This window comes from Musa acuminata, chromosome BXJ1-10, assembly GCF_036884655.1.
Source record: "Musa acuminata AAA Group cultivar baxijiao chromosome BXJ1-10, Cavendish_Baxijiao_AAA, whole genome shotgun sequence".
NCBI classification, from domain to species: Eukaryota; Viridiplantae; Streptophyta; class Magnoliopsida; order Zingiberales; family Musaceae; genus Musa; species Musa acuminata.
In genome coordinates this window covers 16,961,209-16,978,921 of record NC_088336.1, presented here as the reverse complement: position 1 = coordinate 16,978,921, position 17,713 = coordinate 16,961,209, and the positions used below count along the sequence as shown (strand labels likewise).

Sequence of the window (17,713 nt, the reverse complement as noted above, 5' to 3'; positions counted from 1 at the left end):
CGCTGCCCTACAGCGCATCACCCCGCGTGAGCAGCAGCCGTAGGCGTTGCTACCCTGCGGTACCTCTGCCCACTTACTGCCTGCCCCGCCAGCCGCAAGCCTGCTGCAGGCACAATGCTTGCGCATGCATCGGCGCTATGCTGCCTGGCTACGGTTGCCGCTACAGGTGGCTGTAGGCACGTAAATCGAGGGCAGCAACTGTTGCTGCCCTTCCTTGTTTTTGCGTCAACGATTTTGATGTCAAAATTCTTCCTAAACACAACACACACGGTTCAAAACCAATCATTCACACGAACAACCTGGCTATGATACCACTGTTGGGAAATATTGGGGGCGACATCAGATGCACAGCGGAAGAACAAGAAAACAAAATCCCCGATTCCCAAAGAGATGTTCATCGTCGTGCAAAGATTGGTGCGCAAAATCCGCGAAACAGAAAAACTGCGTATAGAGTATATTGTGTTACCTAGGGAGATCGTATATCCCTATTTCCTTGCAGATCTTTAGGAGAGGGTGAAGGAGGTCAAGCGTCCTCCTCTCTAGCGGTGATCCATACAGCAGGGCTACGACGACGCTCCTCAAAACTCCAAGCCTGCTTTGAGGTGGAGAGGGGAAGGAGAATAAGAGAGGCAAGCAAAGGCTCTAGCCTATGAGGCTCTGAATCCCTCCTATTTATAGAGGTCCCCTGTCAAAACCTAATGGATCCTCCCCTAGTGAGTATTGGATCTGCATCCAATAACCCAAGCCTTTTAGATTAGTGGATCTTTATCCAATAATCTCTCATGGGCTCTTATTGGATCTCGTCCATGGGATCCAATAATTCAGGGGCTTATTGGATATCCAATAAGACAAGGGCTCCGTCGGATATCTCATATTCGAACCTCTACTCATCGCAATGCCTACCATATGTGTGTGACCCTCTAGGCCCAATATCGAGCTGGTCGTGAGTCATACCTGTCAGAACTCCTTCTAACTCAATGAATTATTATCTCTGTAATAATTCACTCGACTCATCGACTACGGACGTACTAGGCTACTACGTCGTAGTCCCCAGACGATACAGGGAAATCCAATCCATTTGACCTATCTGTCCTCAGTTACCGTGTACCTATAGTCTCTCATCCATCTAATATCCCAGAGATCGTATATCAAGCATGGTGCTATCAGACCCATACGGTTTCTACTCGAGTCTCGCACTAATCGGATTCTCCCGGAGAACTCTTTTTCTCTCAACCCGAATGACCCTGGCCAGGGATTTGTCTGAGCAAGAATACATGAGATATTCCTCTCATGACGCCGAGAGTGGATGATCCTCTATCGACACTCAATAGCCCTCGTAAGGTCGACTACCACTCCCAATGACCAGTTGTACTAGATTTGGAACAGCCAAACCTAGTCTGGTATCAAAGAGTGGAGCACTCATACAGGACATCCTTGGTGTCTCAAGTCTAAGGACCAGATATACCACTAGGACTATGGAATCGCTGTCTGATAATAAGGCATCATCAACCATCAAGCATTCCGTAAGCGGATCAATTAGTGAACTCATTCTCCAATGAGCACTTGTATTGTATCCCTAGTGTCCCTACACGGGTAACTATGAGACCAGCTGCATCCATCATATGGATGGGTATACAACACACCAGTCTGTCCGGTTATCACGATGTCCCTCTCGAGTAACTTATGATTGGGATTATTTAGGATATGTGTTTAAAGGTGAATCGATCTCATTTTCGTGATCTCATCACGATCCGATTCCCATTGCACAAGTCTAAGGACATCATAATATATATATATATATATATATATATATATATATATATATATATATATATATATATATATATATATATATATATATATATATATATATATATATGCACATATATAATAGTTATAAAGTGATATATGCTAAAATATAATAAGCAAAAAGATTCAGTATCAAGTCACACGTGCCATCACTCACGTGATTGGCTTGCTGGGCACCTATGACTAGCATTTGGTTCTCTCCTATTTACAAAGGCATCATGTCAACTTAACCCTAATGGATCCTACCCTATTGGGTATTGGATCTCCATTCAACTACCCAAGCCTCTTATATTAGTATATCTCTATCCAATAATCTCTCATTGGCTCTTATTCGATCTCATCCATATGATCCAATAATTCAGGAGCTTATTAGATATCCAATAAGATATGAGCTCCAACGAATATCTCATATCTAAACCTCTAGTTGTTGCAATGTCTACCATATGTGCATGATCCTCTATGCCCAATATCGAGCTGGCCGTGAGTCATACCTATCAGAACTCCTTCTGGCTTAATGAATTATTATCTTCATAATAATTCACTCGACTCATCGACTACGGATGTACTAGGCCACTACACCGCAGTCCCCAAACGATATAGGAGAATATAGTCCTTTGGACCTATCTATCCTCAGTTGCCATGTACCTATAGTCCCTCAACCATCTAATATCTCAAACTTATAGATTTGTTAATGAGAACTAGATCATGATAAGATTATAATAATGAGTCCAATTCGCCTATAAATATAGACCCTAAATATTCATAATCATAAGGTTACTCGAGAGGGACATTGAGATAGTTAGACAAACCAGTGAGTTGTATACCCGTCCATATGATGAAGGTGACTAATCATATAGTTGCTTGTGTAGAGACACTAGAGATATAATGTAGGTGTTCATTATAGAATAAGTTCATTAATTGATCTATTTACGGAATACTAGATAGTTAATGATACCTCATTGTTAAATAGTAGTTCTATAGTCTCAATTGTGTGTCTAGTCTTTAAACTTGAGATACTAAGGATGCCCTATATGAGTACTCCACTCTTTGATACTGCACTTATAGGTTTGGAAGTTCTGGATCTAGCAAAGCCGGTCATCGAGAGTGGTAATCAACCTTACGAAGGCGAATGAGTGTCGATAGAGGATCATCTACTCTCGATGTTATGAGAGGAATGTCTCATATGTTCTCACTCAAACAAATCCCTGGCCAGGGTTATTCGAATTGAAAGAGAAAGGAGTTTTCTAGGAAAATCTGATTAGAGTGAGACTTGAGTAGACTCTGTATAGGCCTGATAGCACCATGCCCAATATATGGTATTTGATATATTAGATGGATGAGAGACTATAGATACACAGTAATTAAGGATAGACATGTCCAATGGATTAGATCTCATTGTATTATCTAGGGACTATGGTGTAGTGGCCTAGTACGTCCATAGTCGATGAGTCAAGTGAATTATTATGGAGATAATAATTTACTAAACTAGAAGGAGTTCTGATAGGTATGACTCACGGCTAGCTTAGTATTAGGCCTAAAGTGTCACACATATAGTAGGTATTGCGATGAGCAGAGGTTTGTATATGAGATATCCATCAACCCCTTGCCTTATTGGATATCTAATAAGCCATTGTATTAATGGATCATTTGGGTAGGACCCAATAAGAGCAAATAGTAATTATTAGAAGGATATCCATTAATCCAAGAGGATTTGGTAGTTGGATAGAAATTCAATACCCAATAGGGCAAGATCCATTAGGATTAAGTTGATATGGACCTCTATCAATAGAAGGGAACCAAAGAGGTATAGACTAGACTCCTTTTGACTGCCACCTCCTAGTCTCCTCGCTCCCTCTCCTCTTCAGTCGACAGTCCTATTTGGAGCATATGGACAGTAAGAAAGGTTGACCCCTTCTTGATCTTGGCACAGTCTTGTGGAGCGCAAAGGAGAGGAAAGATCACACTATGAAAGATGAGCATCGTCGCACTATCTGCTATGTGAATCACCGCTAGAGATGAGGACATCTGACCTCCTTCATCTATGCATATGGATCTATGTTTTCGAAGAAATACGATCTCCCTTAGGTAAATCATCTCATATTTGTTATACAATTTTTGGTTTTGTGATTTTTCGTGTACCAATCTGTTAGTCATATGTGCTCTGCAAGCCAATCACGTGAGTACTAAAACGTGTGACTTGACATGTAGTCTTTTTGCTTGTTATTATTATTTGATATTTTATCACTTTATATTGCCTATTGCTTGAATATATTGTGATGTTCATTGATCTGTGCAATGAAAATCAAATCATGATGAGATCATGATAATGAGACTAATTCACCTTTAAACACATATCCTAAATAATCCCGGTTATAGGTTACTCGAGAGAGACATCGAGATAACCGGACAGACTCGAGTGCTGCATACCCATCCATATGATAAATGCAACTGGTCTCATAGCTACTCATGTTGGGATATTAGGGATACAATACAGCTGCTCATTGGGGAATGAGTTTATTGATTGATCTACTTATGAAATACTGGATGGTTGATGATGCCTTATTGTTAGACAGTGATTCCGTAGTCCCAATAGTGTATCTGTTCCTTAGACTTGAGACATCAAGGATATCCTATATGAGTACTTCATTCTTTGATATCGAACTTATAGGTCTGGAGGTTCCAGATCTAGCATAACCGGTCATTGGGTATGATAGCCAACCTTATGAGAACTATTGAGTGTCGATAGAGGATTATCCACTCTCGTTGTCATGAGAAGAATATCTCATGTATTCTTGCTTAGAAAAATCTTTGACCATGGTCATTTGGATTGAGAGAGAAAGAGTTCTCTAGGAGAATCCGATTAGAGCGAGACTCAAACAAAAACCATATGGGTCTGACAGCACCATGCTTAGTATACGGTCTCTAGGATATTAGATGGATGATGAACTATAGGTATATGGGAACTAAGGACAGATAGGTCCAATGAATTCAATTCCCCTGTATCATTTGGGGACTGTGACGTAGTGGCCTAGTACATCCGTAATCGATGAGTCGAGTGAATTATTATAGAGATAATGATTCATTGAGCCAGAAGAAGTTCTGACAGGTATGACTCATGGTTAGTTCGATATTGAGCCTACAATGTCACACACATATGGTAGACATTATGATGAGTAGAGATTCGGATATGAGATATCTACCGGAGCCCCAATCTTATTGGATATTCAATAAACCCCTGAATTATTGGATCCTATGGATGAGATCTAATAAGAGCCAATGAGAGATTATTGGATAGAAATCCACTAATCTAATAGGCTTTGGTAGTTGGATAGAGATCCAATACCTAATAGGGTAGGATTCATTATGGTTAAGTTGACAAGGGACCTCTATAAATAGGAGAGAACCAATGATTCATAGGCTAGAGCCTTTTTGGGTTGTGTTTCATATTTTCCTCCTTAGATAGCAGGCTTGGAGTTTTGAGGAGCATCATCATAGTCCTACTGTGTGGATCACCACTAAAGAGGAGGACACTTGACCTCTTTCACCCTCTCCTAGAGATCTGCAAGGATTCAGAGATATATGATATCCCTATGTAATATAATCTTTCATATACGTAGTTTTAAGTTTCATGGATTTTGCGCACCAATCTTCACACGACGACAAACACATCGATGAAAAATTTAGGGATTTTGTTTTTATGTTCTTTCGTTGCGCATGTGATGTCCACCCCCGATTTCCTAACACAATCTTCACACGATGATCCGATATTAGATTTTTATAAACCTATTTTATTTTCTATTCTTCCGCTATACATGTGATGCTAGCAAGGTTTCCCAATAGCATAACTTAAGACAACTGACCAACTAGAGCCCCAACATCCCTAACACACTCATCGACAATGCCAACACCCTTGGAGTTGAATCTTATGATAATATAGATAATGTACAAGGAGGGAATCCTCCCAAACTGAGAAGTAGTTGGAGGATGGTCACACCCGCTGTAACATCCAGAAGAAATCTATCCTTTATTTGGTGTTCAAGCTCATGTAAATTTTCGTTAGGACTTTCACCGAAAAGATCATCACCCTTGAAGTTAAATCTTTTGACACAATATAAAAACCAAAATTCAAGATAAAGAGAGGATTTCATCTGATGAGCAAAGGTTATTCTTCACTTGAAAGTAGTTAGAGGATGTTCACCGTGACAGACTACGACATCCAAAAATTCGTTTAATGCTCCTACCGAGGAGAGGGATATGATTTTTTGTTAAAACTCTCACCGGCGAGACGACCACAGAAAGAAGCAGCTGGAGTACGGTCACACTCAAGCAGACGAGAACATTCAGGAGTCCACCCTCGGCCTAGTGCGCCTTCGTGGTGGCCAGTGAACCCTCGTCCTGCACGATTGCTGCTTTGGTGTCTCTTAGGCTGATGATGTTGTCTGTGGCCAAGTGTCATTTGAAACCTACTGGTATTGGTGTAAGCTGGAACTCGTGTTAATGTGATGGCAATAATGTTTTCAGTCACTTATGGTGTTCGCATACTATTTTCTTTGGCCATTTTTTTTTGTGTATCTGTGGCAGTTCTTTCCCTGTTTGATGTTTCTTATGTTGCCAGTTCAATCAATTCTTGCGTTGTATTATCTTGTTCTCTGTTATCTTGGTGTCTCTACTGTATCTGAAACAAACCTCTATACCGAAGAACATTGTAATGTCTTTGCTTCTGGATATTGGAGCTTAATGCAGAAAGCTTTTAGCCTTTGGATGGAAGTTGTGGCTGATGGATCAATCTAACAATTGAAACGATGAACATGTACGTGTCCATGCACGAATGTAAAAGCATCGAACCTCTCCCCCCCCATCTCTCTCGTGCTTCAATAACCTCTTCGATTATCTATTCAAGGAAAAAAGATATTACAATGTGTTTGTGAAAGATACCCCAAATGAGCGACTTATACTTGTACATATGAGATAGCCTGGTTGATCTGACTCGCTCATTATTGTACAGATATCGGGAAGGCAATGTTAGATAGAAGACTGATTGCCATTAAAATGCTTGGTAATGGCAGCAACAATATATCGGCACATAAAAGAAATTACAAACATCAGTTGGTGGTAAGCTCAACTGTAGCTCAATCGTGAATGAGTTTGGCATGGAGGGATCCCAATCTCACATGAGTTCACTCTCTCTGCAAACGAAAGCGAACAAAGAACAGTGTTGACGAACATTACTTTCTTCGAATATATAGGTGGGAACTACCAATGCTTTCTTTTCTTCTATCTCAATATTCCAAATATCAAATGTGTCATTTGATCTCATTCATCTCCTCTTAATTATCTAATTTATTGTATACTAAAGAGGGTAAATATTCATCGCAAATAGAGACTCGACACTTGATAATATAATCAATCAATGAAACGATAGACTCAGTCAACAGTCAACGATCAAGCAACGTGGATATCATTCTAAAATATTAATCTAACAAATATTTTAGAAACAGTAAAACATGATATCTATACTATCATTGCATTTTATGATTGTTGTTGGATAAATCAGAAATATCATTTGACTTTAGTCTTCGTACAAATTAATCGTAGGATGAGCAACCATTAATCCCGTTAACCCCAAGCCAAATCTTCCCTTCAATTGATTCAAACACCATATCTATACTATCGGGATATAAATTAGGCAAATTAATATATATATATATAGGCTCATATGCGGATATCTGCATAATGGGATCCATTTCATATATGCGGCTGTAAAATCCGTATAAGCCGCGTATATGCGGACAGATCCAAGTCACTGCTTACGGCCCACGGCCTAACCCAAATATAAACTGAAGCCCTAGTTGTTTGGTCCGGTGTCTTCGATTATACAGCTTCGAAGCGGCGGTACCAACCGGCTGCAAGCTTCGAGCAAACCTACGGTGCGAGACGAGCGGCGACGAGCCCTCTTCGTGGCCGGCGATCCCTCCACGGCAGAAGCAACGGTTGGAGATCCTATGTCGCTGTCCGTGGGGCAACAGGGTTTGTAGCGGCTCCGCAATAGGATGCTTACTGCTAGAGGTGACAATTCTTCTTGATCGGGTCTTTACTGTAATTTTTAACCCCCAGAGATGGGGTTATTAGTGTTTCTGCGGAATTAAAGGTTTGCCTTTTATTCTTGCGATAGCTTATTTTAGGATTCCCATGTATATTAAAATTAGATTGGTGCACAATATGATGACATAAGGACCTGAAATTGTGGAGATTAAATATTTTACTTTGTCCAAGGATGACATGCGGATTCCCTGATTCCATTTTATCTACCATGCTGATGCTGAGCAAATCTTTGCTAGCGTGTAAGCCATGCCAGATATCTGGCTATCTAGTTCTTCGGTTCTCAAGAAATCTTCTGATTTCATTCTCGTCTCTAATTGGTTGTTTGTTTGTACTTGAGCAAATGTCATTCATCCATGATAGCAAATCGAGAGGGTAGAAGAAGAAGAAAAGGAGGGAGAAAAAAAGGGCCAAATGATGGCAATAATGGAAAACATTAAGAAAGAAATGAAAGAAATAGTTCTCTTTTACGTATGTGCGTATATATCTATTTTTTTGTTTCATCATTAAACCTACAATTGGACCAACTGATCCATTGGTATTCTGTTCCGAATGCATTGCATTTACTACACCTTAACTGGCTTTTCGTAGTTAACTTGTGGAGTTCTAGTATCTTGATAGAATCAAGTATCATACATCTTTTGACTGTCATTGAGCTAATTAAAGAAGCTTCGACTCATGAAATGTGATTTTTCAGCTGTCATTCATTGTGCACCTGCAGTATTGAAATCTTCATCTGTATTTTTTCTGAGATTTCCGTGTTGGTTTTCTAGTGAGTTTCTTGAGACAACTATGATGTAATTTCTCATGCTATCCCTGATGAAGTAGTTTCTTGTTGCAGTGTAGTAAATTGTGGTTAGTTTGCAGCAAACAATTTTAGTTGCAGTAGATGCCCCTTCTCAAGCCGCCACCTCCTCGAATTCTCCTGAATAATGTTTCTTGCATGCGTAATGGTCAGACTGTCCTCCGCAATATAAATGTCTCTGTGCATGATGGCTCTTCTCTTGTCTTGACTGGTGCTAATGGCTCTGGAAAGACCACCTTTCTTCGTATGCTAGCTGGATTCTCACGTCCATCTGCTGGGGAGATCCTATGGAATGGGCATGACATCACATCTCCGGGAGTCTTCCAACAATACAAGCTACAACTTAACTGGTTATCAATGAAAGATGCCATAAAGGAGAAACTTACTGTATTGGACAATGTACAATGGTTTGAAGTCCTGGAAGGCAAGTGTGGGAAATCCATGGATGCTCTTGAGTTAATGGGGCTAGGTAGGCTTGCAAAAGAGAAGGCGAGGATGCTTTCAATGGGTCAGAGGAAACGACTACAGTTGGCGAGATTACTGGCTATAGACAGGCCAATCTGGTTGCTTGATGAACCATCAGTTGCTTTAGATGCTGAAGGAGTGCGGATGTTGGAATACATAATAGCGGAGCACAGGAAGAAAGGTGGAATTGTATTTGTGGCAACACACCTGCCAATTGAGATTGAAGATGCAATGTCCCTTAGGCTACCAGCAAGGTTCCCGAGGAGGAAAACTTTGGTTGATATGGTCCATTCAGTGTAAATGTGATCTCTGTTCTATTCCTCAACTACTTGTCTCCTGAACTGCAGATTCCATATTTCTTGTACTTCCAGAAAGATTTCCAAAGAAGAAAAATTTTAGTTGATCTAGCCCATTGATGTACGCATAACATATATGTTTTCTTTTTCCAATTGTTTCAGATGCCACCTTTGGTTTGACATACACATAACATACATACTTTTTCCAAAGTTTATTTTCTTATTGATCAGTTGTGTTCAATTCACTGTTATTCTCTCTCCCTCTCTCTCAATCTCTCTTAGCTAGGAACACTATATTTTCATAGAGGTTGTTTAAGCACTTGGTTGACAGTATGTTAGTCTCCTATGACAATTGAGATCGTTTTCTATCATTGGATTAAGATATTAGCTGTAAAGTCTGACAAACTCCAGGAATTGTTTGCACTGGACAGACTGAGCCACGTTTGAACAGCTAAGGGAGTTCTAGCATTGCTCCACATGCAAGGTTGGACAGGAGAGGGCAATGTTACTTCAGGTATCTACCTATCTCAACAGTGGAGTAGGTATTTACTCACCATAAATGCTGCTGATTTCAATAGTTGGAACATTACCATCACCTGCTTGACTCCCTTCACATGCCTTTACTTTCACTGACATCCTCTTCTTACTGGTTTTTCTTTCAAGTGAAGGCGCAAGTGTGTCAGGTTAGACCAATTTCTTGGTAAGCTTGCTCTTAAACATGCCATTGATCAAGCAGATATCACTGACATCCTCTTCTTACTGGTTTTTCTTTCAAGTGAAGGTGCAAGTGTGTCAGGTTAGACCAATTTCTTGGTAAGCTTGCTCTTAAACATGGCATTGATCAAGCAGATAGCACTGGTAGCATCTTCCTTTGCGAATCGTTTACTGCCAATGTGATTTAGTTGGATGCTACTATGGTGCATCCAGATTGGGTTTTTAATTATATGACTGTTCTTGTGAGCAAAGGAGATGTCTACGTCTATTATGGATAAGATTTGATGCAAGATTTGGATTGACATCAATTATTCACTTGAGATTTGCTCAGGCTTGGTCCGTCTTGAGTTGACAGAGGCATGAGTTGGAAGGAAGGACTCTTAAGTCAACAAAAGTTGCTTAATACTATTACTAGTCTCCCAAAGAATGTTTTAGAAATATTTGGAACTATAGTTTTTTTTTTTGGCAAGATTTGAGCACATGAAATTCATAATTTCACAGACTATCAGCTTGTGATGCAATTTGATATAATGTGAGATCATAGGGTTTTAGTTTTGTTTGAATAATTATATATGTATTGGACTGATAAGCTGGGATCCATGGTACTGAAAGATGGTCGCTAACATTTAAAGCATCATACTCTTAAAATGCTTGTCCTGTGGTAGCTGTCATGGAACAAAGGTATTCACTCAACTCAAATGTCTTTTTTCCTTGTTTGGTGTTTACATAATATTTTAGCATTGCCCACCTCAAATATATGAGTAAGAGCATTTATACATTAAAAATATGTATTGCTTTTGTTGGATATTTGAGACATTTTCCTCTGTTAAGGTAAACCTGCGGGATTGGAACTAATACATGCGTGCATTCATGGAAAGCTTCAGGCTCTTCGCTGACCCCTGAAGGATCGTTCAAAGAACAGGTGATGGCTTTCCTTGTTGAGGTAAACATCAGCATCATTTGGGAGTTGTCTTCTTTACCCTGCTTCTGATCATATACTAAACTCACCGTAGCGAAGTGTTGCTTGTCCTTGAGCACTTGTACCTGTTGACATTAACTAGGATTGTGTTGCAAATAGACCCTGAGGCATGGGTTCAGTGGAATCCTAGAATTTACAGTGGCTTTATTCCATCATATTGGACCGAAATTATAGGCAAGATAATGTAATTGAGAAGATGTGGGTTCATTGTTTGTTGGTTATATTAAATGGTGAATAAGATATTTTCGCGTGAACTCCAATATGAGATCTATTAATTATGTAATAATAGATTAATCATTTAGATTTGGATGTCGAGATTTTATTTGTTAGCTCAAGATGTTGCAAACAGAATAATTATTTTTTTGAAAGCTCATGTCAAATCTCATGTGTTTTAGTGTTAATTAATTTGACCCCTACTTATTATCCTATATATAAAAAAAAACCATTACTTAAAACTCATGCTAGTTAGTGTTGATTAATTTGACTCAAACTCTTTACCTTAATATATGTTTTCTCTTTTTTCTGAACAAAAAAAAAAAGAAAGGGAACTTTGGATGGATTTGAAAGCACACTTTGCGGTGTCCAAGTTAATTGAAGTTACGAGATTTAATCTCACTTCTCTCTCTCTCTCTCTCTCTAATATATATATATTGTCAGTTAATATTGCATGCTGACAGAAGCTAAATAAATATTTGATTGTTCTTTTTTTTTTTTCCTGATGTGAAAAGACTGGATGACAAAATAATGGTCAAAGACGAGAGGGATGAGAGGAAAAGAACGCAAAAGAGACATTGCTTTTGACTTTGTTCCCTCGTACTTGACTACGAAAACTACAAAACTCCAAATCAGACAGACATGCAAGGAACAGACATTTTCCAGCGGCCAAGGTGAGTTGTTTCCCATGGCTGACCAGAAGATACGTGCTCTCCCAGGAAGCTTCTACATTTGTCCTTTTAATTCTAATATTATATGTACGTATTTAAAAATATTTAAATATTTCGTATATATCACTGCCAGTATACTCATATTAATTATAACAAATCATGATTATCACTATATTTTAAAATTATTATTATTTTTAATTATTAAAATTTTAAAAATCTAAAAATGTTATATATATTTTTTTAAGAGAATATTGACATCCAATTGATTAGTGCATTGCTACACAAATGATAAATCTAATTTTAAATATAATAAAAAAATATTTTAATTTTTTTAAATATAGAAGCATATTAACTACAATGGAATATCTATAAGTGTTTTAGCTTTATAAGAATATATATATATAAATACACTAAAATTTACAGGAGTAAATACACACAAAAAAATGATATACGAATATCGATATATAAATTTTTGCCAAAAAATGAAAAAGAAAAAGATAATACATTGCATCGTAAGTTATATATGCTTTTTCTTGAGGAATACATTTTTATATGACTTTTACAACCAAAAAAAGGTGGTAGGCGTATGTATATACGTTATATAGATTCGAGCTTTCTCTTTGCTCTCTTCTCCATAAATGCACTCTCAGAGGCCTTAAATGTTGGGAGTTGGAGGGGGCTCCATAATATATATACACATATGTAAACGAAAATGGTAAACAGGAATGGAGATAATTAAGTCTCCTTTGCTGGGAGACTTGACGATTTACCCTTCTTGATCACCACCATCCGCCTTTGGAATCTTGCAGGTTCTCACTGTCACCACCTTGCAGTAATGAAAAGCCTAGCTTACCTTGAGGAGACACTCGAGAAGCTCTAGCTTTGCTCTTAGTTGTTAGCATTAATTGTAGAGCTCGTAAGTGTTGTGTGGAAATAGGATCATTTGTCATTATTTACCATGTCATTCAAATAAGTTCTCCATTATGAAGTCGTACAAGATTCAAAGCTAGCACATTTAATTCGTAATAAAACACCAGTTCTGCTCAGGAAGCATTTAATGCTTCATCTTTTCTCTTTTGAGTTTATCTTTTTCCTGTTAGATGATTAACAAAGGATATATATATATATATATATATATATATACACACATACATCAAAGCTTTCACCTTCTCTCTTGTAGAATCATTTATAGAATCCAGTCTCTGTGGTGCAGCCGAAGCAATTACACAACCTTCTCAATAAATGCAATTACACCCTATCAATACAGTCTGCAATAACTCCTATGGAGTCCACCTCTCTCCTCTTCTCTCATCTCCTCTCCATCCCCTTCTCTTTTCTGTCATCCGTCTCTAAGAGCTTCTCTTGTGCTGCTTTCTTCTCAGAACCCACCATATTGTCTTACATGCATGCATTAAACCCACTATTACTTTAATTTCTCCCACACTTCTCGCCTTCTAAGAGGGAGAGAGAGAGAGAGAGAGAAGGAAGCGTGAGAAGCAGTGCTCGTCCTAGGACTACGTCTTGGTTGTCAACATTATTTGGCATTAAAAGCTATGCATCTCCCTGTTCACCTCTGCTGTTTCTCGATATGTAATCCAGTTACAAGGTCTTCTCTAAGAACTTTTAGGGTTCTCCCAGCCTAGAGATAAATAAAGAGAAAGAGAGGTGAGCCTAGGGTTTGGTGCAGAGGGAGGGGTTATCCCTGCAGGGATTATGATTCCTGCAACGCATGTGGCATCGATGATCGGGATGAACAGAAGTGCCGAGTATCAATCCTCGGCGGCTCTATCTCTCGGTCAGGTGAGCGAGTCTAAGCATTCTTGTTCTTTCTATTGCCTTTTAGATCATATATGTGATCTCCATGGTAGTACTAGGTTTTGCAGGACTGACTGAGAGAAAGAATGAGATCAGTTTCTTTTGTGCATGTTCTCTAGGTAGAGTTTGGTAGAGTTAAAGATTTAAGGGTTTTTGGAGCCATTCGATGTCAAATCCTCCTCTCTATATGAGAAACAAAGAGATGAAATGTCCGTTTGGTGGTCTTTCATCTCCCTCGACCTGTTGTCTTGTTCTCTTGTTGAGGAAGATGCTATGACACCTTTTTTTTTCCTGCGTATTTTGGAGTTTTTGAAGGGTTCTCTTCATCCTTTTTCAGTACCCAAAGTTCTCTTGTGTTTTCTTGAGAAACAAATGGGAGGCTAAAACTGTAGGAGTGACATGTAGTCATCCCTTTTTCTTCTTTCCGGTCAACTTCCCTTCTTCTTCTTCTTCTTCTTCTACGTCAAGTGCCTGTTTCTAACTTTTGTAGCCAAATTTGATGGATGAACAGGAACCCCCATTTCAATACCAACATCAGCATCAGCTTGTGGAGATTCCGCAGACAACGGTAGCTGAGATTGAGATGCCAACGGTTCGGGATGACGAGTTCGAGACCAAATCTTTTGGCGACAACATTGAGAATGCCTCCGAAGACGATCGGGATGGGAACCAGCGGCCTCGCAAGAAGCAATACCACCGCCACACTCAGCACCAAATACAAGAATTGGAGGCGTAATAACTCGTGCCTGTTCTTCCATTCCTTTATTTCTCTACATAAACTCTCCCAGTGATCTAAGCGGGCATGCAAGTCTCTCTCTCTTTCTCAAGATAAAAGGAATAGGAGAAGAGAACATTTAATTCTATTTTCCACAATGTTTTTATTTCTCTTTTAATCTCATTAAATATTACCTCTTACAACTTTTGGAAATGCTTTCTGTTTGGGGAAGAAAAAGAACATGCCTTTGTTTCCTCTCAGTTTCTTCAAGGAGTGTCCTCACCCGGATGACAAGCAGAGAAAGGAGCTGAGTCGCGAGCTTGGGCTGGAGCCTCTCCAAGTCAAGTTCTGGTTCCAAAACAAGCGCACCCAAACCAAGGTTTAACCCTAAACCTCCTTGAATCGAATTCATGCAAATGACCAGAACACTTTTTGCCACCGCTGTGTTAGTCTGGTTATCAGTAATGCTCAGTAGTCGATCTCTCTCTCTCTCTCTCTTTCCTATTTGGTTCGTGACGTAGAATCATCAAGAGAGGCACGAGAACTCGCGGCTGCGGGCTGAGAACGAGAAGCTCCGGGCCGAGAACTTGAGGTACAAGGAGGCACTAAGCAATGCGTCATGTCCCAATTGTGGTGGCCCTTCGTCTCTAGGAGAGATGTCCTTCGATGAGCACCAACTCAGGATCGATAATTCTCGTCTGCGCGAGGAGGTTTGTATCTGTTCTTGATCTTTACATGACCTTCGAATGCTCGGGTACTTCATCGAACGTCTAAAAATGCCGTTGAAATGCCTGCTAGATTGGTAGATTATCTGCCATAGCTGCCAAGTACGTCGGCAAGCCCGTAGTTCCTCACCAGTTATTCTCTCCGATGGCTGAGAGCGACATGCTTGGGGCAGGAGACTTACTCGGGAGCATGTTCGGCCACAGGGAGATCGAGAAACCCGTCGTTATCGAGCTCGCAGTGGTTGCCATGGAGGAGTTAACAAGGATGGCGCGGCTCAGTGAGCCTCTATGGACGATGAAACATGGTGACTCATTCGAGATACTGAGCGAAGACGAGTACGTGAGGAACTTCCCTAGAGGAATTGGGCCAAAACCCTTGGGAATGAAGTCGGAGGCGACGCGTCAGACCGCGGCGGTCATCATGAATCGTGTCAACCTGGTTGAGATGCTTATGGATGTGGTAAGAGAGTTACAGTTTTAGGAAAGCTTGTGATGAAATTGATTCAAGTTGCTTTACTTATTTGTCCATTTCACCTTGACGATGAACAGAATCAGTGGTCGAATGTGTTCTCCGGCATTGTATCGAAAGCTATCACGCTCGAGGTGCTATCCACTGGAGTAGCAGGAAATTACGATGGAGCTCTACAGCTGGTATATATAGTAGCTTCATATACTGTATCTTCTCACACTTTGCAGTTGTTCCAAGTGAACAAGGATGAAGCTTCTGATCTTGAATTCTCAGATGACAGCGGAATTCCAAGTACCATCTCCTCTTGTTCCAACCCGGGAGATCTTGTTCGTCCGGTACTGCAAACACCAAGCTGACGGAAGTTGGGCGGTGGTTGATGTTTCCTTGGACACCTTACGCCCTCCTCTGGTTGCAAGGTGTCGAAGAAGGCCATCTGGCTGCCTGATTCAAGAGATGCCTAATGGATACTCGAAGGTAAAAGAACCTGTAAACCACAAAACAATGAGATGCTGCTTCTGATTCTTATCACATGTATGATTCATTCCCCGTCGTGCAGGTTACTTGGGTTGAGCATGCTGAGGTTGACGATGGATCCGTTCATGACATATATAAGCCCTTGGTTAACTCGGGCCTGGCATTTGGTGCAACGAGGTGGATTGGTTCCTTGGATCGCCAATGCGAGCGCCTCGCAAGTCTAATGGCAAGCAACGTTCCCTCTGGGGATATCACTGGTAATGAGCTTTTCTTGTTTCTATTCACCTTCATGCTACAGCTAATATAGCGGAATGCAAATAAGTGGAGATGTTTCTGTGGTGTCGCAGTCATAACTACAGCGGAAGGGAGGAAATGCATGTTGAGGTTGGCTGAGAGGATGGTGACGAGTTTTTGTGGTGGTGTAAGTGCCTCCACCGCTCATCAATGGACTACGGTATCTGGTAATGGTGCAGAGGACGTGAGGGTGATGACCAGAAAGAGCGTTGGCGATCCTGGCAGGCCTCCCGGCATCGTCCTCAACGCTGCTAAATCCTTCTGGCTTCCTGTCCCGCCGAAGAGGGTCTTCGATTTCCTCCGCGACGAACGATCTCGCAACGAGGTAAACACAATCTTATCACTTCACAATCTAAGTCGATTTCTTACCTCTCAGTTTTGGTGCATCGACAGTGGGATATCCTTTCAAATGGTGGTGGCGTTCAAGAAATGGCTCACATCGCCAATGGCCGAGACCACGGCAACTGCGTCTCTCTTCTCCGAGTCAATGTAAGCTTATAAACCGTTTGTGGAGTACATTGATAGTCCCAGTTTCTTGCACTGGACTAACTGATGCTGATCTATTAGAGTGTGAAGTCAAGCCAGAGCAACATGCTGATACTGCAAGAGAGCTGCACGGATCCGGTCGTCTCCTACGTGATCTACGCGCCGGTGGACGTGGTCGCCATGAACGTGGTGCTTAATGGTGGCGATCCCGACTACGTTGCTCTCTTGCCCTCCGGCTTTGCCATCTTACCAGATGGCGCTTCTGCAGCGCAAGGTAGCCTCGTCACTGTTGCATTCGAGATACTGGTCGACTCGGTCCCGACCGCGAAGATCTCGCTCGGCTCGGTCGCCACCGTTAACAGCCTCATTGCGTGCACCGTTGAACGAATCAAGGCTGCATTGGTTGGCGAAAACGTTGCATGAGTCTGAATCATTTGGGTAAGAGAGAATGGTTTTGCCTGCTTCCAATTCATAATTGGTGGCTCCACATCTGTGGGTGGTCTTGTTGAACAGAGTTTCCATGTAGCTACAGAGGCCTTAGGGTTTATATTATGCTATCTCAAGAAAAGAATCATGTCATGACTTGGTACTGAGTAGCTTAGAATTATTGGTAATTTTGTCTTGAGCCCTTGAGATGATGAAGGGTTTGATTTTGTTTTCCTTGATCTGTTTAGTTATTTTTTC

General features: G+C 40.6%; 2 protein-coding genes across 2 annotated transcripts; both read left to right on the top strand.

Annotated features, from left to right (window-relative positions):
• Positions 1-7,677: 7,677 nt before the first annotated feature.
• On the top strand, positions 7,678-9,642 carry LOC104000014 (ABC transporter I family member 1). Its single transcript, XM_009421940.3, has 2 exons — positions 7,678-7,875; positions 8,750-9,642. The coding sequence occupies exon 2, from the start codon at positions 8,798-8,800 to the stop codon at positions 9,476-9,478; it is 681 nt and encodes a 226-aa protein (XP_009420215.2). The 5' UTR covers positions 7,678-7,875; positions 8,750-8,797; the 3' UTR covers positions 9,479-9,642.
• Positions 9,643-13,366: 3,724 nt separating this feature from the next.
• Positions 13,367-17,694, top strand: LOC104000058 (homeobox-leucine zipper protein ROC2-like). The gene is made up of 11 exons (XM_009421995.3): positions 13,367-13,851; positions 14,378-14,598; positions 14,843-14,960; positions 15,103-15,291; positions 15,380-15,766; positions 15,856-15,957; positions 16,049-16,249; positions 16,332-16,506; positions 16,597-16,868; positions 16,937-17,032; positions 17,111-17,694. Exons 1-11 carry the CDS (start codon positions 13,765-13,767, stop codon positions 17,450-17,452), a joined length of 2,190 nt encoding a protein of 729 aa, XP_009420270.2. The 5' UTR covers positions 13,367-13,764; the 3' UTR covers positions 17,453-17,694.
• Positions 17,695-17,713: the final 19 nt, after the last annotated feature.